The sequence below is a fragment of the Lissotriton helveticus genome (assembly GCF_964261635.1).
Source record: "Lissotriton helveticus chromosome 1_1 unlocalized genomic scaffold, aLisHel1.1 SUPER_1_unloc_85, whole genome shotgun sequence".
Taxonomy (NCBI): domain Eukaryota; kingdom Metazoa; phylum Chordata; class Amphibia; order Caudata; family Salamandridae; genus Lissotriton; species Lissotriton helveticus.
This window is the reverse complement of record NW_027611731.1, coordinates 579,399-604,165: the sequence shown is the minus strand read 5'-3', so window position 1 is coordinate 604,165 and position 24,767 is coordinate 579,399. Positions and strand designations below refer to the sequence as shown.

The 24,767-nt window shown below is 42.7% G+C and overlaps 1 protein-coding gene and 1 long non-coding RNA gene across 2 annotated transcripts in view; both read right to left on the bottom strand.

Annotated features, from left to right (window-relative positions):
• Window positions 1-7,348: 7,348 nt before the first annotated feature.
• Window positions 7,349-9,657, bottom strand: LOC144806558 (uncharacterized; the record flags this gene model as incomplete). Its single annotated transcript, XM_078672895.1, has 1 exon — window positions 7,349-9,657. A coding segment is annotated over one exon (1,701 nt), but the record flags the coding sequence as incomplete, so codon positions are not given.
• A 209-nt stretch (window positions 9,658-9,866) lies between these two features.
• LOC144806555 (uncharacterized) overlaps window positions 9,867-24,767 on the bottom strand; it is a 41,132-nt gene continuing 26,231 nt past the window's right edge. The window contains exons 4-5 of the long non-coding RNA XR_013605832.1: window positions 23,112-23,181; window positions 9,867-10,639 (exon numbers count right to left, since the gene is read on the bottom strand). This is a non-coding gene — a long non-coding RNA (uncharacterized LOC144806555). The remainder of the gene's footprint in view (window positions 10,640-23,111; window positions 23,182-24,767) is intronic.

The window sequence follows — 24,767 nt, the reverse complement described above, 5'->3', positions numbered from 1 at the left end:
TATATAGCAATAAAGTCCTCACATTAAAATACTAAGAGAAATATATTGAACAATGAACATTTCATGTGTAATTAGAATTCAATTTGAATATTTTAACCTCCTCAGCATTATTTGACTCATGATTACAACCTGAATACTTTCTGGAAAGGAACCGCCTCATGGGGTTCAAAATCACATCTTTCCAACAATAGGATTCAAATGATAAACTTGAATTTCAATTTGATTTATTGATTTAGGCCTTTTTGGAGATCAACAATTTTAAATATATACAAAAGCCATACACTTTTGTAAAATTGTCACCTAAACTTGAATTCAATCCACCTTTTGATTAAACACTTCCCATTCCAGTAAGCATCACAGGACCACTTGTTGTTATCTTCCCAATTAGTGATAATGTGTCAGATGACAACAACAATAAATATGTTTAGAATTTTACCTCCGAAAAGCAAAAACATGCCATTTCTGAATCATGGTGCACAATAAAATGTAGGAACAGAAGGACATCTTTAGGTATAGCATTCATTAAGGTTTGACCAGGCTTGAAACTAGAATTTCTGAACTTTTGGACATTTAAATGTCATATTTTAAAAGAATTCACACAGACCTAGCACGAGCTCCGTGAAAAATTGAAGATGAGTGAATTGTACTTAGACAACAAATTGCTGATTAGCAATCTATTGCTGTAAAATACAGTGGTCAGGCAATGCTTGTGGATCTAATCTTTTCCAATTTTAACTCCACAGTTTGTTCAATAAATTGACTGAGCATAATACTTGAAGGTCCATCTCTCAGATCAGTTCTATTACAGTTTTATTTGCGATAAGACTAAAAGAGATCAATGATAAATTGGTTTTAAAAGCCATGGGTGGAATGGATCCTTGGTCTAAATCTAGATCATTCTCTGCAATAGAAACCAGTACAAACAGATCAAATCTAAAAGCATTGAATATGTTTATTATAGTGGTTTAGAGTAAACACAGATGACACACATTGTTCCTGAAACTTAGAAAATGTATCGAAAGATTATGATTACAACCTATTTTATGTCCAGAGACCAGTTTAGATTCTTTCCTGTTTTAGTGACAACATTTGCAAATATATTTAACAAAACATTAAAGACGGATGTCAGAAATTCTGTCTTTAAGCATTGTGTAAGAGTTATGTGTGATGGTTTTTATTTGATCTGAAGCAACACCAACACTAAATAGGTACGTGCACCGGTTATCATTCAACTAACATTATTAGCAAACTTAATTTGGAGGGAATTGAGAAAAATGGACTCATGTATGTTCTTTTTGAATCAATTGATATACTAGGTTTGTCTGACACCTGGGAATCATCTATAGATCTCCAGTCCTTTAAAAAACTGGCTAAAAAATCAGCACGCATTATCTCAGTGATTGAAGATAAGAAAGACCTTGCAAACAGAGCGCATGGATGGACAACCCTGAGTGATTATGGTAAAAAACCGCCAAAAGCATACCTTAACATCGGGATGAAAATACAAGTCAAAGAAAAGTTTCTAAAACTACGCCTGGGCGTAATCCCGCAATCCCGATACTGCCGCACCTGCCCCCTTGGGAGAGAACACCCGCCTCGCAACAGTGTCGCTTGTGTAAGTCCGGCAAAGAGGACATTGTCCACGTGATTTGTATATGCCCTAGACTGAGGGACTTGAGGCGCAATCTTCTGCTTCCATCCTTTAAGTCATATGCTGTTCGGACCTGCAGGCAGGCAGTTAAACTATGCTTTACCGCTAGTAATACAAAATTCAACGGCCAGGTCGTGAAGTTCTTTGACTCAATAAGAAAAAGACTTGATATCGTTTGAAGTTCCTCATTAGTACCTGAGGACAGCCTTGATCTGACCACTGTAATCTTTGTTCTTTTAAATCCTAACTACAGATTGGTTTTAATGTCTCTATTGGTGTTATATACTTTTGTAAGGATTTTAATTAATCGTATACAAATAAAATATTACTTACTTACTGACTAATGTACCAAGGGTTTTAATATTCAAAAATCCACTGGTTCGGTAATTCACAGAGTTTGCAAATGCTAAACCTCTTTTTGAAATGTACTAAGCCCATTTAACAATTACGAATTTGGAAGGGGAATGTTAATAGTGTCCCTTCTAAATACGTAATACATCCTTAAGGTATGTATTAAGCTTTGAAACCATACGTGGGCTGAAAAACAGTAACAGGAGGTAGTAACCAAAGGGGACATTCGTGAATCTGAAAGTAAAATGGGGTGCATTAAAAATGCCTTTATTTAAAAGCCATGGATGTGTACGGGTGCTGCACTCACTTAATCAATGCTTTAAATGTTTATCCTGTACGTGTGTTGCGCTAGACTAGTGCCTGCCCACTGTATAATAACAAAATATATGGCCTGGTACAGAAGGTAACCAGGACTCTAGCAGGCACAAACAAAAATTCAAATTCTCCAATAGTAAATTCAAGTTGGATTTTATCCCATCATCAAAGGTATAGCATCACAAATTCATTTAATTATCATTCAGTGTTATATGTTCAATAGACAAATTAAATATTTCATTGTATCATCAAATACATAAATCATATTCAATGGTTAACACAGTGGAATAAAAACCCAATGCATTTCGGGGCTAAAGCCCCTTCGTCAGGGGTCTGTTGCAAAAGAAAGAAATGAAAAAAGAGAATGAAAACTCAGTTACTCTTGATGCTTATGAGGAAAATAACTTTTCTACATGTCGAGTTACTTAATGGTTCTTACCACGAATATGGAGTCTCACGACCAATCATAGATTGGATAATTATGTTTCATGCGGCTGCGGATCATCTAAAGAATGGATATTAAAAGAATCAACATACCACCACTTGTGTTTAAGTAGACACAAGCAACCATGGGTGCTTAAATTAAAGAAATGCAGTTTACCTGAATTTTCACTTGTATGTAAACTGCAATGGAAAATATATAGTGTTCAAGGTTAGAGGAAAAACCAACCTAAGAAATCATACTCTACGAGGTGCTTACAGAGGCATGTTATATTGCTCACCTGAATTGAAATTGTTGGGAGCAGTAGATCCTGTGAGATTTAAAGAAAACTAATGAGCGTTGTTTAATACATTGAAGGAGTATTAGCTGCTAGGCTCTCTTGAATTGAGAAATGGGGTTTACCTGCGAGCCTTTAGACAGCGTGTGTCTCTCGCGTTTGATCAATCTACACGTTGCGCTGTAGATAGAAAAATAAATAAAGGCTTTCAAAAAATGGTTCCCGAGTACTTGGAATTCTTAAAAAGAAACGGATCTGATATCTGCTCTAAAGTTAGAGCTTACCGTTATACGCGGAAGCGTCTCCGGAAATACAATCTCCTCGGGCGTCTACATCGACCGGGTTCAGTCCTTTTCCTCTAACCTTGAACACTATATATTTTTCCATTGCAGTTTACATACAAGTGAAAATTCAGGTAAACTGCATTTCTTTAATTTAAGCACCCATGGTTGCTTGTGTCTACTTAAACACAAGTGGTGGTATGTTGATTCTTTTAATATCCATTCTTTAGATGATCCGCAGCCGCATGAAACATAATTATCCAATCTATGATTGGCCGTGAGACTCCATATTCGTGGTAAGAACCATTAAGTAACTCGACATGTAGAAAAGTTATTTTCCTCATAAGCATCAAGAGTAACTGAGTTTTCTTTCTCTTTTTTCATTTCTTTCTTTTGCAACAGACCCCCGACGAAGGGGCTCTAGCCCCGAAATGCATTGGGTTTTTATTCCACTGTGTTATCCATTGAATATGATTTATGTATTTGATGATGCAATGAAATATTTAATTTGTCTATTGAACATATAACACTGAATGATAATTAAATGAATTTGTGATGCTATACCTTTGATGATGGGATAAAATCAAACTTGAATTTACTATTGGAGAATTTGAATTTTTGTTTGTGCGTGCTAGAGTCCTGGTTACCTTCTGTACCAGGCCATATATTTTGTTTATTTAAAAGCCATCACAGACACAGTAGTGTGCTGACTCCACAAGCAACCACTTTTAACAAATGGATTATTAATACATGAACCTCAGTATTTCCTACATATTGCTGAAATGTAGTCTCTAATATTTTTGTCATGTGGTGTAAATATTTGTTTCTATTATTTTATTTTCTATTTCAATATTGTCATGAAATGTACCTATTCTTTTTATCAAGCATATTGAAATATCTTTGTCATAATTTTTGGTGCATTCTAAAAAGTATTTTCACTCTCTACCTTAAAGCTTCCTAAGAAAAATACTGACGCGCAGTCCTGGTTTCTCCTAGATCATTTAGCTTTCTCACTAAACCAAGTACAATATTGATTTGAGAGAGGTGGTTGTTGTAGTCATACGCACTGGGGTTAGTTTAGAAAAGACAAATATAGAACTTCCTTTATCTTTAGAAATAATACTTGTAAAAGTTTATGTCCAATAATTTGAGATAATTTACTGATAAAGATATCAGATAAAGATCCCCTAATTTCTTATACCTTGTGGTATCAAAAATCTGCTAGAATTAACAGACTTCTCTTCTAGATAAATCCAGGTATGAGAAGTTATTAAATGTGATTATCAATTTTCCGTTATTTTAACACATTTTCTCAGTGCACAGAGTATTTTTCCTACATTGATCACAACATTTCAAGCAACGGTCTGTGCTTAAACGTACAATGAAGGGGTAAAAATGTATTTCTACCACAATCAAGAAACCCTTGTGTCTATGAGGATTACTGCTGCAAATGAAGACCTAGCTAAGATGAAATATCCCTTTAAAGGGAAGATTTCCCTCACCCACCATAGTTGGCATGCTTCCTCATTCGGAATCTCCTCCCACCATTATACCTAGTTACAGTACAGGGTACAGCCCCCTCACTGAGAGGGAGGAGTTCAGGCATGTTTTGTTATAGAGAATGGTATACAAAATACCACAAAAATGAGCTCAGGGTAGTGGGGGCAGCAGAGTGAAAGTTAATAAGAGGTAAACATGTTTTAGCCTATTAACCCTCCAAAGAGGTGTTTGCGGCTTTCTTCAGGACCTAATCAAAAGTGCTGCTACTCATTGTACTCAATCAATAACAAGCATTGGCATAGCCAATAGGTCTCGCCTTTGGGACCTTATAAGTGTTTAGCCATGCAGATCCAGTAACAATGTGAAATAATTTCTCTTAAAAAAGAATACTATAAACTAACTAAGCTAGACGTGACTTTATAACTGGTTAATCAAATGTTTCTGGAGGTTTAGTATATATAAAAACCTCCTTTTTTCTATGGTGTGTCATATAAAATTGATGCTCTAAATTTTGGTAAGAGTACACAATGTCAAAAAATTCAATACTGCTTTTATATCAATTTACTTTTGAAAGCTTGAAGTAAAAGAGAATTCTAAATGTCATTTGCTTATGAGTAGGCGCTAATAACTATTTCCGGATGACAATGTAGTTAGCATTGTTTTGTAAAAGATATGTTAGAAGTATGGGTAGGGAAAATGGCTATTTTGGCCAAAGGCGCCCCTTTTTTATGCATGCTAGTTTTAATTTGTACACAGAATCACAATTTTTTTATGTGGTACACTGTAATGTTAGATGAATTTGTTTTACCCTTTTGATAAGCAAGAGATCACGATGAACCGTTTTTTCGTCCCTGGTTTTAAATGGATTCAGGTTGGAACAGACAAGGTGTTGGTTGACTGCCTCAGAAAATAGTTGTTTCCCGCATGCTGCTTTCATGCGACTTAAATCCCTTCCGTCGAAGAGGCGGCTGCATGCCTGCATATATGGCCTGATCAGTACTTGGCTGGTTCAGTTCACCAGTGGGGCTAGAATAGAAGCTGTTAAGAGCAGGGGCTTAGCTTCCTATTAGTGCAGCAGGGGCAGTGGCACCAGGTCCCAGACGCCTTAAAGGCCCACTGAACCCTGATAACTGCAGTTTGTCACAGTTCAAACAAAGGCATGAGGGGCCCACAGAACAATTATTGCTGTTTTCCACAGTCCAAACAGAGGGCAGGTGTCACATTTCCTTTCTTGCCTTAGGGCCCAGGGCACACTGGCTAGGCCACTGGTTAAGGATGCATTGGGGAAGAGGTGGGGAGACAGGTGGATATTTAAACAGCTCGACAATGACTTCATGCCTGGGTATTAAAGTATTCATTGCAATTAAGGACTGAAGCAGGAATAGATCTCATAATATCGGAAGGCCTACTTACAAATGCAGCTCGATAAGCGGCTGCCTTTTAACATCTCACTTATCACCTCTCCTAATTTTCAGTTTTATTTTAGATGCAGACTTAAATCGTGACCTATGAATATGTTTATCTATCTTTAGGTTCCAAATGGCCCATCTTTTCCATATGCAAGTATCAGACAGGTCGGGAACACCCAATGGCATTGAACTTCATAAAGCCACATTAATCACTGGTCTTGAAATGCAAATGGCAGCATTAGGCACACAGAGGTGTAATCTACGTAATCTCATTATGTACCTTAGTATACAAGTAGTACCACATTCTTTGTATAACTGAATCAAATAGGCACACAAAATAGTACCGTATTTAAAGGCCCAGTCCAGAATTACAGGGAAGGTGCACTGTCCCAGACTACACAACGGTGCAGTCTTCAGTGGGTGCTGTCATGTCCCACAGGGGGGGTACACCAGATTATGCTGGAAAAAGCATGTGGTGCCCCAATGTAGGCGCAGTTGTAAACCACCTGTCTGCTTACAAAGTAAAGCGTCTGGCAGCTATTAAGTGAGGTGGCACGTTTCCCCTGCAGGTGGTTGGGGTCTGTCACCATCCTGTCAGGTGGGGGTATACAATCAGTGCGCCTCCTAACTGCTTGTTTGCCCTTTCGCCCCTGTCAATAATACAGTGCAGTTAAATACAAGAGATTCGCCTATCCTTCATAACTTTTGTTTTTTGCAATTACTGAAAGCAACAATGATAAACACGTTTCTTCTGTTTACCATGGAAATTTAATTATCATTCCATTCATTATTTTCATTTTTTTGAACATATATTTGTACGTGAAAAAGATTACCATTGGCTTATCAACTTCTACTCACATACCACAATCTCATAGTTAATAAAAGAAATTATATCTATAACAAACAATTAACATACAGTGATGAAATGATAATTGTCAAAACACATATGCAGGTTGATAGAGTTCAATTCAACAATGCATATAGTAGATTTACAACAATAAAGTTCTTTTAGAAAAAAAGAGACCAGCTTGTCGATTCAAAATGAATATGAATAAATGCGCCTTGTTGTACAAGCCTCGTAGTACAACAAGGCGCATTGATTCATATTCATTTCGAATCGACAAGCTGGTCTCTTTTTTTCTAAAAGAACTTTATTGTTCAAAATGTATTAATGTTGTAAATCTACTATATGTATAAGGCTTTAGTCCAGTGTGAATTCTCTCATGTGAAGTGACATTGTATTCGTGATTAAACCTTATCTGACATTCAGAACACACATAAGGCTTTTTTCTCCCGTGTGAGTTTGCTCATGACAAGTGAGAAGTAATTTGTGACCAAACCTTTGCTTGCATTTCGAGCACTCATAAGGTTTTTCCCCAGAGTGGGATCTCTCATGAAGCATAACTCTGTCTTTCAGATTCAAGCTTTTATGGTATAAGGATTTTCTGCAGTGTGGAGTTTCTCATGGTGAGATAGCGTTTTTCTCAGCATCTTTTCTGGCATTCAGAGCACTCGTAAGGTTTTCATCAGTATGGAGTTGATTATGGGTAGTGAGGTTGTGCCTATCAAAAAATAGGAATTTCTGCCATTCACAGCATAGGCAATGTTTTTTTCCCTATGTGCGTCTGCTCATGTAGAGTGAGATTGCATTTAAAATTGATGCTTTTCTGGCACTTGGAGCACTGAAGTATTTTTGATGGTGTGTTTTCTTATGGTGCATGTAACCATCACTACCTCTGAATCTTTTCTGACATTTTGAGCACTGATAATGTTTTTCCTCCAGTGTGGATTCTCACATGTGCAGTGAGATCAAATTTACGGCTGAAACATTTTTGGCATTCGGAGCACTGATAAGGTTTTTCCCCAGTGTGGGTTCTTATATGGTGAGTGAGATTGATTTTTTCACTGAAACATTTGTGGCATTCAATGCACTGATAAGGTTTTTCCCCAGTGTGGGTTCTTGTATGCCGAGTGAGTATTCTTTTTTCACTGAAACATTTCTGACATTCAATGCACTGATAAGGTTTTTCCCCAGTGTGGGTCCTTGTATGTACAGTAAGGTCTCTTTTGTCACTGAAATATTTCTGGCATTCAGAGCACTGGTAAGGTTTTTTCACAGAGTGGGTTATTACATGTCGAGAAAGACTTTGTTTGTTATAAAACCTTTCCTGGCATTCAGAGCACTGATAAGGTTTTTCCCCAGTGTGGATTCTTATATGTTCAGTGAGATAAAATTTACTGCTGAAACATTTTTGGCATTCAGAGCACTGATAAGGTTTTTCCCCAGTGTGGATTCTTATGTGCCGTATGAGACTACTTTTTATACTGAAACATTTCTGGCATTCAGAGCACTGATAAGGATGTTCCACAGAATGGGTTATTGAATGTTGAGAAAGACTTTGTTGGTTACAAAACCTTTCCTGGCTTTCAGAGCACTGATAAGGTTTTTCCCCAGTGTGGCATCTCACATGTGCAGTTAGAAGTGATTTACGGTTGAAACATTTCTGGCATTTAGAGCACTGGTAAGGTTTTTCACCAGAGTGGGTTATTACATGTTGAGAAAGACTTTGTTTGTTACAAAACCTTTTCTGGCATTCAGAGCACTGATAAGTGTTTTCCCCAGTGTGGATTCTTATGTGCTGTGTGAGACTACTTTTTACACTGAAACATTTCTGGCATTCAGAGCACTGATAAGGTTTTTCCCCAGTGTGGGTTCTTATATGCACCGTGAGATGGCGTTTTTCATTGAAACATTTCTGGCATTCAGAGCACCGATAAGGTTGTTCCACAGAATGGGTCATTGCATGTTGAGAAAGACTTTGTTTGTTACGAAACCTTTTCTGGCATTCAGAGCACTGATAAGGTTTTTCCCCAGTGTGGATTCTTGTATGTTCAGTGAGTCTGATTTTTACACTGAAACATTTCTGGCATTCAGAGCACTGAAAAGGTTTCTCCCCAGTGTGGGTTCTTATATGATGAGTGAGACTGTTTTTGTCAATGAAACATTTCTGGCATTCCGGGCACTGATAAGGTTTCTCTCCAGTGTGGGTTCTTCTATGCCGAGTGAGATCGGTTTGGGTACTGAAACATTTCTGGCAATCCGTGCACTGATAAGGTTTTTCCCCAGTGTGGGTCCTTGTATGTATAATAAGTCCTATTTTTTTAATGAAATATTTCTGACATTCAGAGCACTGGTAAGGTTTTTCCCCAGTGTGGGTTAATACATGTAGAGAAAGACTTTGTTTTTTACAAAACCTTTTCTGGCATTCAGAGCACTGATAAGGTTTTTCCCCAGTGTGGGTCCTTGTATGTACAGTAAGGTCTCTTTTTTTACTGAAATATTTCTGGCATTCAGAGCACTGGTAAGGTTTTCCCCCAGTGTGGCTTAATACATGTAGAGAAAGACTATTTTTTTGTGACTGAAGTTTTTCTCAAATCTATTTTTATAGGTTCTTAGCAATGCAGTGATAAGGTCTTAGTCTGATATTTAATGATTAAACTGAGAAGTACCTTTTTGCACTGGCGTAATGGCAGTAACTGAGAACATTAGAACATGCACAGTAATATTGTGGCTCATCAGTCGCAGAACATCAGTTCCTTTTACCCGTTCTGTGTTTGGTGTAAGGTTAAGGATTGTAGATCTGAAGAGAAGGATTTATTTACATTAGCTAGCGCAACGGTGCTCATTTAATCCATTTTGATATTTAACAGTTTTAAATATCACTCCTGCACAACAGATAAGGTTGAGGCGATTTACATAGAATTACGGAACAGTACACAATAAAAAGGAAACAATCTGAGATGGTCATGAACACAATAAAGTGGTGAATTTTTAAGGTTTTCGCCAGAGTGAGCAGTGTGGGTCGAGGTGTTCTATCCCGAGGCAGATAGTCTAAAACTTGCATAACTGGTTAAAAACGGTTGTTGAACAAAGGTGATTTTCCAATCTTTTGGTTGTTAGCGTGTCAGCTTCGGAGTCTTCTTTCAGTGTCTTTTCTTTGATGATTTGCAGAAGAAACCTTGTGTTATATCTTTCTTTTATGCAGTGTGTGCTTCCACTCTGGAATTACATGATGCTTTAGATGATGCATGCTTTAGATGAACGTTATTCTGTCATGCTGAGGCAATTTGTCTTTCTGATAATATTTCAGATGAGGAAGTTGTGATTGGTCTTTCTGGCATTATTTCTGATGCTGTGTGGACAGATATGACTTTGCTCTGGGTTAATGAAATGCAAAATTAGAGACTTCACTTACAGGTATAGTACTTTCCTCAGCTCTCGCAACACCGAGATTTTGAAAATTGTTTAAACTTAGAATGCTGGATGTCCTTCAGTTTTTCAAAATAATCCTTCTTATAGCACTTACATTCAGTTGGCTGGTGCTAAATCTTGCTTTCTTTGTCCGTAATCACCTATAGTATTAAAATTAAATAGTTAATACATGTGAATATCCCCAAAAATAATTTACAAGCCATATCAATGCAGAATTGCAGAATTTTGAAAGTGTTGAGCTGTTCTTCAGACAGAGCAGAGTGTAGAATGGTAGCCTGAGAGCACTTGGATGTAGGGGTGAGTATTTGTAGAATTTGCAACATTTTATTCAGCTCAGAAAGGATACATGTACCCTATGGACTTGTAACAAAGAATCCCAAAAGCAGAAATTAAAGTCATATGGACTGGCACCAAACAGATATTTAAAATAGAATACTATTAATTAATTTTTAATGTAGATTTCTAGGATGGGAATTTCCCCTCCACGGACAACAGGTGTTTTCCCCTGCCCTGAGTTACCACCTACTTGTATCTGGTATCCTGACTTTTGAGCTCTGGCCTCTGCCGCACGCAAATCTATTGTGTATTGCGAGGACTATGCCTAGACATATCCCTCAACTATGGTCCAGAGTATGAATCAAGGGCAATGAAATTAAGGAGTACTTTCATGTGTTCATTTTATTCCACCTGATTATCAGTTGTTAGGCTTTTCTGCACCTGGATTTACCGGGTGCAGAAAAACGGGACATCATTTTTTCCAGACAGAAAAATTAGACTGAAAAGACCCACAAGACTCTGGGTGCAGCAGAAGCAGCCAAGACTTATGCTGTTTTTTTACTAACTGGGGGAAACACACAATTCTTCCCTCTGTTGGAAAATGCTTTCCTTTTCCCTCCCCTGCTTCACCCATCTCCCCCCAACCAAACACATGCATATATCTACCACCTGCTTAAAACAAGTGGTAAATACAAGCAGAAAAACACTATGAAATAGTGAATGGCATGTGGTTTGACAGGCAGAAGAATCCGTTCCTCGTGGCAACTCCCCAGTACATGGCGTCAAACTTGTAACTGCATGTTACTGGGATAAATCTACCACAAAACAATTACATGAGATTTTTCTGCCACCCCAGTACTGTGCAACCTCGAACAAGGGACTAAGAGAACTTGGACCGCCCTTGTGACCTGGAGGGTCACACCAAGTGTGCCCTCATTTAAGGCAGAGGACGGTCATGGGTTTAACAGCTACAGCGTTGATGGCAATACACCCTGTTGTAAGGATCAATAGCCTGATGAGATCTTTCCATCATGGTCAGTGGAGTGGCTTTCTACTGACACACCCATGTAATGCTCCATTTATATACCTGTGCCCAGACTTTGCGCTAACATCAAGTGCGTGTTTAGGGTGTCGGTGTGCGTAGCATAAATGCAATGTGAGAGTGCGACAGAGTAAACCGCATCTCCTGCCTTCCAGTTGTGTATGCAAGTGGGACTATCTATCCCTCTTTTATACCCCGTTCAAAGTCCTCTGTTACCAAGGAATAAAGTGCTCTACAAAGTACTCAGGTGCCTGCTGTGACACCAGGGATGGTGTCAGCCTGACAGTTTATCTAAGTTGAAGGGACATCACCTGCAGGCTGACTTACTTAATGGAGAGCCTAGAAGCCTGCCTGTCTGGTAAGAAAGGGAAGGGAGTTTGACTGTCCAGCAGGAGGACAAGTGTGAGAAGTTGGCCTGGTAGGGGATGTTTCCAATTCTGGAACCACCTACTACCTGACCAAACAATCCCTTATGGTGTCTGGTTGTAAGTCAACCTTATTAGACAAGCTATCCTAGGGGTAGCATGGACCAAGCAGCCTAAAGGCTTAACTTAAGAGGTCGTGTTAAGCGAGCTGTTTTACCACATACAATCCTGTAATACCAAATGAAAGGACACCACACAAGTATATATTATAAAAATATATGTGTTTATTACTAAAAACAATCCCCAGTATTCTTTATGAATAAAGGGGCACAAGCGTTAAATCAAAAGCACTGTTTAAACATACAAGTTGCACAATTATGGATGAGGGCGGGTGGCCACTCAAACCATATACTAAACAAGTGGTATAAGAGAGGCCACTCGAACAGTGGTTAGGCCTAGGGCCTAGGGAATCGCTGGGAGCAGTCAGGACAAGCAATGCTGAAGTCGGGAATGGCCCTCGGGATTCGGGAGATGTGCGGAAAGCGCACGCATGCACCAATGTTAACCAATGGTGCGTAAAAGTCATAGAGTTAAAGTTTAAGGACACTTCCGCTGAACCTAGAGGAACAAAACTTAACACACAGACCCTAGAGGTGTGCACCAGTGTGGGAACACCGGCGGAGCAAAGTTACCTCACCCACAGGAAGTGGGTGCACAGGGTCGAAGTGGCGTCGTGTTTTGACACGCAGGCTCTTGGTGCTTGAAGCTGAAAGGGCTGCAGGCGGGTTAAAGATGAAGTGTCCGGTGGAGTCCAAGGGTGGACTCAAGTTGTAGAGTACCTGAAAGCAGAGGGGACAGAGTCTGGGTCACTCAGCAGTGACCAGGGTGGAACCAGGACGGAACCAGGCAATGTCGGGCGCAATCAGGTGGTCGTCGAGGAGCTTCTCTCCGCTGTCACGTGGGCTCTGGGGCATCTGCGACGTCCAGGAGCAGGTCACGATCTGTCCCACGCAGGCTCTCACCGTCGGTGCAGTCGGCTTCAAGTTTGGAGCAAACAAGCCTTGGCAAGAGCAATCCACGCGGGATCGGAAGATTGCTTCTCACTCGGACCAGGAAGGTCAGAGTCGGGGCTCCTTTTCAGGGGAGCTGGTGTGGATCTGGAGCAACCAGATTCACGAGTCTTCTTAGGTAGTTCGTCGGCACAGGGACCACTAGCCAGCTGGCAAGTGACCGGGCCAACGCGTTGAGCCAAATAGAGCCAAAGGGCCCCACGCAGCACTCGTCGAGTGTGGAGGGCTGAACTTCGGCTCAGGAGCAGCTCAGGGTGGGGGCTTCTCAAACCCCGGTGCACAGCTTCGAGGGTTACTCGTGGGCTGCACGGTCAGCGTCTCGTGGTCAATTCAAGATGGCGTGCCCCACGCTTCCGGTCGCCTCCACGGGTCTCAGCTCTGCAGGGACTGTGGATCGGGCTGTTGGAAGGCAGGCAAGCTTGATCTCGTCGATCTCAGTCGCTCGAGTTCCGGCGGGAACTGCAACTAAGTAGACGTCGAGGGCTGGATGGTGCCTGCTGCTGCAGGGTGGTCACTCCTTGACCACAAGGGAGATTCTTCGGGCTTCCACGTTGAGATGGAGGTCCAAGGGTCCAGAGTTTCATTTCTAATGTTTCTTCCAGGAAATCTGATGTGCATTGGCACTGCTCCCACTCTTATTCCAATCTGGGGGGCGTGATTACCTGCTAGGTCCCTCCCTATGGGTGGGACCCAGGAAGGGGGTGGATACACCCCTTTCCTTTGATCCAGGCCGCCCTGGCACGAGGGCTGGAGTGCCCCAGAACCGGTTTGGCCGGATTATGCAAGGGGCAGCCTTGTGCGCCCCAGGCAGTGTCTGGTTTCTTTCAAACCTCCCTGCTACAATCCACTATCTCCTGTCTGGAGGGTGGTGACACCCTCCTGTGACAGGAAACCCTTTGTCCAGGCCCCATCTGCTGAGTTTCGGTCAACTGCAGGGGTCCAGACATTTGTCTGTGGCAGAGGCATCCATTTTGTGGATCTTAAGGTCTTTGGAGAAATTAACCGCATTTAGTAAAGGAACATGTCTTACCCCTCTAGAGGGGTGGAATGCCATCCCCGTCGCCAGAACTGGCGAGGGGATGGTATTCCAAATCGTATGACACCTTACACGACATGTTTTGATAAAGCCAAACCAAAGTTGCTATTTAACCGCGAGGATTATAAGGCACTTAAGAGTATATGGTATGGCATTATCCTGAAACAGCTTAGGGAGTTGTTCCCGACAGCTGCAGACAGGCTCAGCTCATGCTAGAGCTCCATCTCACATAAAACCACGCACCCTGCCTCCAGGATTGATGAGGCCTTCCATAGGAGTGGCTCACAGGTTAATATGTGTCCAGATATAGGTTTAGCTATAGGTATACTATATCTAAGCAAGGGGTGATTACACCACCTTACCCCAGCTGAGTGATCAGCCAGTTGTGTCAATTTAAGAACCAGCCAGGGGTGGCAAAAGATATGCTGCAGCCCCTGGTAGGCCTTGGTGGCTCCTATGCCCTGGGCACCTATAGTGCATTATACAGGGGCTGACAAGGAGTCCATTTCCAATTGTGGTATGTACCTAGGGTACATGGAATCCATTTTACAGAGAGAGCAGATGGCCTGGGGCCCTGATTAGCAGGGAACCAGGTCAACTAAGTCAAAAAACCAGCTAAACACAGGCAAAAAATCTGGGGTAACCATAGTCAGGTAGCCACCTTCCTACAACAAGGCTATCTGTAGGGCGGGCCGGAAAGCCATCCAGCAGGACCAGCTAGTCTGAGGGATGCCCCCCCGCCCCAAGACTCTCCCAACAGCTCAAGGCAGAAAATAAAACTCTACAACAACATGATTGTTGAGGCCCAGTAGGACGATTGTGTGCTGCCAACAGGCCGGTTCAAGGTTGCATTTGCCAAATTCCTAACACAACAGAGTCTGACTCTACTGACTTCCTGGAGAGCCTGTGTTGGGCTTTTAGCTGCAGAATTTCTGACTACTCTGTGTTAGAGGCCCATGAGGGACGACAACTACTCCAGTGTCGAACACCCTGTCTGAGCTTATACCTGTGGTCCAGCCGGCCAGGTGTGACTGCTACCTTGGGACTGCTGATCTTCTGGCAACTGCAATGAAAAGACAGAGTGGGTGCCCTACTGAATGCAGCACTATATCCAGGACAAAAGCGCTCCACAAAAGACTGCTGGTGGGTCACTGCTCTCTCGAGTCTTCGGGCGTGCCATTCAAGTGTCGGGAAACAGGAAAGAGACCCAGACAAGACTGACTCATCCGGTCAAAGGGTAAGACGCTTATGACAGATCATACACGCATTGGGGAAACTGGACTGACCCTATACTATATTCATGATACTCCTAAATGCCCATATAGGAGAAGAGGGTATCAGAACCGGACGCACCTGTCTGCAGCACATGGTAGTCTGGCATGCCTGCACTATCTTTTCACCCAGACATTCCATAAAGATGATTTTAGTGCCGCTACGCACATAGCAGGGGGAATCTCAGACCGTTCGCTGGTGGAGGTGCAACTCGATGGTCCGGTTGTGGACTTCATCCTACCCCCAAGGGTTGATCCGTGATATTTAAAAGACAAGACGTTCAAAGCAGGTATGAGAGATAGAGCAGAATTCTATTTTAAGGAGAACGGGTGGACTGTTGAATCAGCTTGCGTACTATAGGGTGAATTCAAGGCAGTGATTCGAGGCCAGACACAAGTCTTGATTGGGAGAATGTCAAAGGAACGTAAATTGAAGTGCGAGGCTCAGGACAAGGAATGTGCTTTCCTGGAGGTTCGGTTGGCAAGTGGGGAATCAGTTTCTCTCCCATTACACCATCAACTGAAGCAGCACACATTAAGAGCAGTAATGGAAAATAGCGTGCACTCATGCGCTGGCTACCCAGCATTGTCTATGATGTGGGTGATAAAGCCAATGAGTTGCTTACATGGTTAGAGAGACAAGACAAAGAACGGAACTGGATCCTTGAGGACACTGACAACAGGGGGACGGAAATACTGGGAGACACTTCCTGAAAGACCTGACCCTGCCAATGCTAACAAATAAGGACCTAGACGCACTAGACCAAGACCTGATAGAAGACTAAATAAATAAGACAATAGGAACCTTGGAAACAGGGCAAGCGACGGGGCCTGATGAGCTCCTGTTAGAATTATATAAAAGCATAATGGATAAAATCAGGGAGTACCTCCAGAGTATGTTTCAGACTGCCTGAAAATAGGGGTGTCTCCTGGAAGACCAAAAAACGTCTGAGGTGGCGGTCATCCCAAAAAGGCCGAACCAGCAACTGAGTGTGGGTCTTATAGATCTATCTCCCCGCTTAATATTGAGACTAAGGTCCTTGCGAACACCCTGGCGATCTGCCTTCGGACAGTAATTGCAACAGTGGTTCATCCTGATCAATCGGGCTTTATGCCACACCAGGGAACGCGCTTAAATCTCTGACACATTAATGGAGTACCATATGCAATATGGGATTCCTTTGCTGAACCAGTGACGCTGCTGTTAAGCTCTTGAATGAGGCCCCTCTAGCGAGCATGCGCGTCAATAATACAGCCTACCGAGTCTTTGCTGTCCGAAAGGGATGCTCCTTGTCTCCAATGCTCTTCACATATGTTTGAGTTCACCAGGACCTCTCTAATATAGGGTATTCCAGTTGATCAGGAGTGGGATGTGAGAATCTCCGTCTACTCTGACGTTTTGTTATATGACACGCAACCAGCCTTCTCGAGTGAACGAATCCTACACATTTTTCACATACTTGGAGATTATTCAGGATATAAGATCAACTGGAAGATGTCCTTAATATTCCTGCTGCAGGCAGTGACCCTGCGGCTGCACTCTAGGTACACAGTTCGAGTGGCACTACATGGCTTTAAATATTTGGTTGTGTTCATTACAAGAGAGCACAGGCAGGAACATACTCCCCAAATTAGACCATCTTCTCTGTGATGCCCCACACTTGCGGGCGCTCCTGCTCTCCTCACTGGGCCGGGTAGCCCTATTTAAATTGATGACCCTCCAGGGTCTCCTGTACATTGGGCAAAAAATGTCCTTTAAGATCCCACCAGACATTTTTTTTCAAAAGGTAGTCTGAGAACTTCGGCTCCTGTTGTGGGATGGCGGCACGTCACGCTGAGTAAGTTGCAGAGGGGAGTTTATTAAGATGGACTGGCAGTCAGGAGTATTCACAAGTTTTACTGGGCCACGCAGCTGGTGGCAGTCAACAACTGGGGTTTTGCGGACTGCGAGGATCCTGCTTACCGGGTAGATAGATTGGCCATGGGCAAGAGAGGTTACCCCACCCCGGTGCTTCATCGAAGAAAGTATGAGTGAACTCTACCTACTCATACCCAAACATTGGTAAGGGTGTGGAAAGAGGCTACCAAGTGTTTGGCTGAAAAGGTAAGCTGACTGAATTTACTCCACTGTATGATGGTGATCTCTTAAGTGCAGTAGGAGGATTGCAGGGCTTCCCAAAATGGGGATTGATTAGCTTAGAACGGCAGGGCGATGTGTGGAGGGGACAGGCGCTTGTGTCCTTCACGATCCTACAACAAAAGTATAAATTAGGTGACTTAAAAATGGTTCTGACATTTGCAGGTGGCCACGCTCTGCAAAGTCACATCCGGGAAGGGGGGCAGTTGCCTGATGCATCCCTACTGGAGGACCTGCTGCTAACTAATCCCCTGACCGAAAAAGCAATCTCAACCATCTATAGGAAATTGATCTACAATTCTCTGGATCCCTTCAGGACGCGGAGAGCGGTGCGGGAGAGGGATCTAGGCACGCTTGGCGATGGCGATTGGATTGAGGCCATTCAGGGTGTAACGGAGTTGGCAATTAGAACTCATGTCTAATTTAACTAAAGATTCTGATACTGCCAAATCAATTATTACCCTGTTTACATTGAAGGAAAGCTTGAACTCAGAGCTCAACAACAGACTCGAGTGAATAAATCACCAGCACACTGCTTATCTTGCCAAGATACAGGTACTTTGTAAAACTCCTTTTATTGAACTAGTGCTCAATCGATAGTGTTGACTCCGAAAATACGGTGCACTTTAGTGAGAGTGATTAGACCAAAAACGCAAAGTCTGCAAATATAGAGTGAGTGAGCAACATAGCTTGGCTTGTCCTGACACTCCCTGGCCAAATCCCACTACATAAAACTAGATTGCCCTTTATCGAAGGCAGGTAGTCCTCCCAAGGTTCTGGAGGTCGCTGGGCTGCAAGACAACTTGCCTTTTGGTTCGGGATCTTCCAAGGATGCAGACAGGCCAGTAGGACTGGGACAAAGTCAATAGATCTCTACAGATCCTCACCAGCAGAGAAGGCTGCAGTGCTCGGCTCTTCTTAGGTCGCCAAGAACTGAAATTCAGGGTCTGGGAATGCCACCTAAAATCTTGATTTAAGGGTGTTACAAGGGAGTGACATGTAGAGGCTAATGGGCCCCTTTCCTGGGGTGTCTATACCCTCTATCATGCCCACCTCCTGTGGGAAGGGGACACAGTCCTAGCCCTGATTGGATTAGTCCCACCATCTTCAAGATGGTGGGCACTAAAAAGTGTACTTCACCTCGCCTCCAGCATCTGAGGGGTGGAGTTGAAAGAGGGGGCGGGGGGCGTACCTCCTGTTCTATCTAAGGTTTCCCACCTGTCTTTGCGCGAAAAAGGGTTGAGGACAGGAAGATCACTTGCTCCCTCTAACAGGAGAGGCTGGGGTCGCATTACAAAGGCGGCAAGGTCTTTGAAAATCCCTGCCACAGATAGCTCTTCCTGACCAAGGGAGGTGAAAGGCATTGTTATCAACCTCAAAGTGCACAGGCACTCTACCCATGTGGTCAGAACACGGTCTGGTGGTAGCAGGCTGGCTTAGGACAGTCGATGATCACACTAAGGATTGGTAGATCTTAGGGGACCCCTCTAAGGGGCACTCTGTGTGCAATTTTTAATAAATCGGACACTGCAATCAATGCAGGTTTAATATGCTGAGATGTTTGGTAGCAAATATCCCATATTTCAGAGAAACCTTCATGGAGCTGTGGAACTCGTAATGACAAGTGTGCAGCCAATGTACTTACTATAGAGCTTCCCTGGTCACTTGCAATATCCCGGAATAGACAAGGATATTGATGGGGCATATCTGCTCAAGCAGATATGCCCTCAGAGGAGATATCCCTAAAGCAGCGTGCACTATAAGGCCTGCTAGAGGCGTGTCTTACCTATATCTCAGGTCAATGTTAACACAATAACATAATTGAACTTCAGTTATTTAATTCATATACTGATTCATTCATAATCATCACAATGTTATAACCAAATACAGTCCAAATTCAATTGAACACATTATCTTATAGTACTCAATGCTTTAAAGAAAACCAACATTTTTTGTTCATGTTATAACCACACAAAATTCATAGCACTTAATTTTCATATTCATGCCCAATGCATTTCGGCACAACATTGTGCCTTCATCAGGGGATGATCTCTGATAGAAGTAAGTCTGTTCAGTGAACTAAGTATATCTGAGACTTGGTACCCTGATCTGTGTGGAATGTTCCGATCTTAAGAGTACTATTTCCTGTCCTGAAGATAACGTCGCCAATATTTTAAACAGTAGGGTCAAACCCGCGTTCTCCTGCTTACAATCGGGTGCTCTAGATCACCCGATTGTAAGCAGGAGAACGCGGGTTGAATTTGGACTGTATTTGGTTATAACATTGTGATGATTATGAATGAATCAGTATATGAATTAAATAACTGAAGTTCAATTATGTTATTGTGTTAACATTGATTATGATTTAAAGTGTTGGATAACACGTGGTGAACAGTGCGCAACTAGATGAGATTAATCTCACCCAAACTAGCATTCGAGATATACGGGTCTGACACACCTGATTAGTTGCAGCACCGATTGAATAGGCTGAATATTCAGTTTAAAACGGAGTGCTCCCTACAAACCCTTTAAACTTTACCTATATCTCAGACAGTCCCTATGGGCATCGCATATAGGGATGTGTGCCACGTCGACTCTTCATTTTTGTCTGCACCAAGACACACAGCTGCAGTGGCAGTATGTATGTATGTATGTGTATGTATGTATGTATGTGCTTGGTGAAGGGTCCCTTAGGGTGGCATAATGTGTGCTGCAGCTTTAGAGACCCTCTTCAACAACAAGTCCCTTGGTACCAGAGGTATCTTTTACAAGGGACTTATAAGTGAGCTAATGCGGTGACAACCGTGGAAACAACAGGTGCACTTAAGGGAAGGAGATCGGGCTATGGGGACCTAGTTGGCAGGGACCCTGTGTACGTCCAGTAAATACTACATTTTCCAGGTAAAAAGTGAAGGCTAACCATGTCCAAAACAGGCCTTTTCCTACATTGAGACATTTTTCCTAGGACATCGAAAACTCTACAGCAGGTCTTGCTCACAGTCCTTATACTGTGACTGCCACTACTGAACATTAATCTTGAATTGTTAAAGCAGTGCCAGGGTCTGGACAGGAGCCAATGAACAGGAGGGCAACTCACCAGATAACAGAAGTCTTCTGTCTTCACACTCACTTAGAGAGAACAATGTCATCCCATGTATTGCATGAATAAGAGGCCACAACCCTCAGTGAAACACTCACCTCTCAGATGGGATTCCTTAACCACTTGGATGCTAAGCCTCTACTTAGACTTTCAATGTAATTTCCATTTAAATGAATGGGCACTCCATGGGGAGCTGAGCTCGTCATGAGCGTCCAAGGGGTTAATAAGAATAAAATGAACATAACGCGTCTCTGGGGACCCCACAGATACACCGTTCCTAACAGTACCATAAATGCTTGGGGTCCCGCAGGTAAACCTAACAGTGCTACAAAGGCTTAGGGGCCCTACAGGTAAACCTTTCCTTACCCAGTGCTACAAATGCTATGTGCTCACTGCAGCAGGACTGGGCGATCTAGGGCAGCAATTAAGTTGCTTGGCATTTATCTACCCTTAGCAAAGCCATGTGATAAAGGCAGTAGATCAGGATGATTATCCTCGATCAGGAATAGCTCTCACTATCGAAAAGGTGAAGACCCTGGTATAACACAAACGCAGACATGCGGTTAGGCTCTACCACGACATGTAGTAAACTATTAATTTATGTATCTGTAGGATTAGATTGCAATGCAAGTTAATTCTTATTTCACTATTTTCCGCACACAACATACAACATAGGTTCCTCACATGCATCCCCTGATGAAGGGAGAACCCCCAAAATGAATTGGGGCAGACTGAATTAGAATTTACTTGCGGAACAGTGGATTTTGAAAGTGATTCTATGAGAATAAATATGCTTAAACTGGAATACAAGTGGATTTGCATCCAAGGGAAGGAGACATTGATGCACTTTTACGGGTAAAAGCCGTGGAGCAGGAGACACAGAACAGATCTGGTCTGGCGCTATATAAACAACTGTAGCCACCCACATCTCCCTTCTGGCACGCGATGAGTGGATTACATAAACACGACAATAATGAATGAAAAATGGTTGTATGATGTTATAACGTGATCAAAATGATCGCTGTACATCACAACACATCTTTTACAATGCAAGTCGTTACCACAACTTGCGCTGTAGGGCGCTGGACTTAGGAATAGTAAGATTTACTATTCCAACTCCAGCCTACATACAGTAGGGAAGGTGTCGGAATAGTAAATCTACTATTCCTTAGTTTAGAGCACCCTCCAGCGCAAGTCGTGGTAACGACTTGCGTTGTAAAAGACGCATCGTAATAGCACCGCTGTGTTTTGACCGCGTTGTAAAGGATGTTTACCATGAAAAATACACGGCATGCATAGACAAGGTTTGCTATGCAACCTCTGGACTCCTGTAAACCTAAACAAACACCGGTAATCAGACACTAGGAACATCACCTGAAGCTCCTAAGATTCTCCTTTTGTTTTGTATCTTGTTTTTGGAAGGTGGGTTTTTAGGATAAGCTATTTTTAGGTGTGTCTTCTTTTATTCCAGGATGGGCACTAGTTTTAGCATTGTCAGCTTTTATACTCTGCATACCAAGTTGCTGACTTTCTTTCACGCAGCCCTCATTTCCCCGAACGGGAAACGTCTGGGGGTGGGGTGTGTCAGGTAGCCCATGTGGTAGACGATGGGATAGAGGATAAGGAGTGCCATGCCATCCCTTCATATATTTCTCCCCTCCTATATTCACAGTCCCCTTTTTACCAGTTGTCCGCTTTGCTGTCATCAAGAAGTGGAGGGAGGGGAATCAGCAGGCGGCCCCTTTAAGCCGGAGCTGAGGAGGGACATCAGAGAATAAACGCTTGAAGAAGGCGGGGTGGAGAGCGCGTCAGGTTGGTCAGTAGTTGGTCCAGCTACACGCGGCATGGGAACGCGATGCGGAGAAACCAGCGGGGGAAGACCGGAAAGACAGAGAAGGACTAACAGCCTTATGAGAGAGAGAACCGGCGCCCAGGGGAGGTCACAGCTTGTCGGCGAGCAGAACACCCGAACCTGGCGGAGGGAAAGCCGAAGCAGAAGACCAGACCTCACTGAAGGACGCGGAGTCACCACGCCACGTCCCCGGAGTGACGTGGCTCTTCCAGGTGCGTGGGCGTCTACGGGGCTTTCGGAAAGGGGCTGAGTAAGAGAGGGACGGGAGGGGAGGCTGAGGGGTGAAAGGGACCCAAGGAAAAGGAAATAAGTGAGACGGAAAAGAAAGGCATGAGCAGAAATCATCGGCTACTCTTTTTCTTTTGGTTGCTCCAACCTCTACCCCCTCCCTTCACATTTATGCATAGCTATTATTTATCCCTCACATCCTCCCTTGATTAAACCATAAAGCAAAAACACTTACCAGAGTCTTTTCCTTCTGTCTGAGAGACGGCGGCGGCCAAAGATCACCTAAGGGACTGAAGTGGAAGACCCTGTCGGAAAGAAGAATATAACAGAGACAATCAATCATTGTGATTTCCTGTAATACTAATAAAAAGTGCATACCAAGAAATTATTCAATGCAGTGTGCTCCCTCTTGACCGACTCTTCTACAATGGGGAGCTACAAACTCTCCCTACAGGGAATGGGAGACAGAAACACAGACACACACAGACAGACACAGACACACACTGGAAAGCATAGTAGGAAAACGCTACATAGTTTTTATATGCTTGCATATGTACATTGTTTTAGAAAGATGGTGGAACTATTTATTCTGTTCAATGTGCTTATTTTGCTCATTATTTTTATCTGCTTCTATTATCATTGCAGTTCGGGTTGGACTGTTCCCATTAGGTACAGGGTCAAGACTGATTTGCATATGGCCATGTCTGAACTGGGGTGGCATGGTGATCAAAATAATGATGGATTTAACCCAGATCTCTTGACTGAGGAAGAATGTTTTGATTTGTTCTGCATTCCGTCCATCAATTGTGTGTCTTTTGCTCTATTATCATTGCAGCACATAAAGTCTATACAAGAATTACGATGGTTCAATAAATAATGAAAATGCTAATGTTATGTTATTTTAATTTGATATCGCACATGAATTACCCCTAAGCAGAAACTACTTCAAGGAGAAATTTAGGATTGGTACGTAGAACCTTACCTTGTGACTGGAACGACTTCTTCAAAGAAAAACAACTTGCAAACATCCGGACCCAACACAAGATGGCAGGAGTATGAAAAGCATGTGCATCTACAGCACACATGCGTCGAACAGAGGATTAATGGTCCCAAATCCCTGCCGTGGTATCTTGTCATGTTGTAACTGAGTGTGCCATGTGATGTGGCAGGCTATAGTGCTTGGTGTGATTTAGTCATTTTTGACAAGGTGGAGTGCTGAATGGTTAGGCAATTTTTGATTTTCTTTGTTTTTGTGATCGGGGATATAGTGCGATACCTACCGTAAGTAAATAAATTACATTGCTATTATACGGTAAGGATGTGGGGGTGAGTGTTATTAGGGCCGAAGCCTTGCTGATTATATGCAGAATAAGAGGTCTGGGAGGTCACTACTGTCTAGGGCAGTTTAGCAGCTGCACAGGCCTTGGGCATTGATCCTATTGAGGATAATATGTGACTGGCCAATGGTGACTGGAGTTGGCTAGCAACAACGCTGGCCTCTGGTATTCATTACAAGCAGGGTAACAATACATGTCAATATTGACTGGAACTGGTTGGCAGCAGAGTTGACCTCTGGTTTTGAATATTTGCAGGATTTAAGGTACAAGGGTCACATCTTATGACACAACATCCTCTGTCCTACTATGCTCATCCGGCGTACTTAATAAAAGATCTGCGACAAAGTGCTTTCTTGTGGTACCCGCCAGGCATTGTAGCTCCGGCCTGGTGAGGAGTATAGCCCAATGATGAAGCATGTCACCTTCAGGTGAGTGAACGCAACTTGCCTTAAAAGCACATGCTTCCTAGGGTGTCTGCGTTCATTTACAGATAATGTCCCTGGGCTGAACCTCCGGAACAGTATACTGTGAATTGACTGTGTTTTATTTTAACA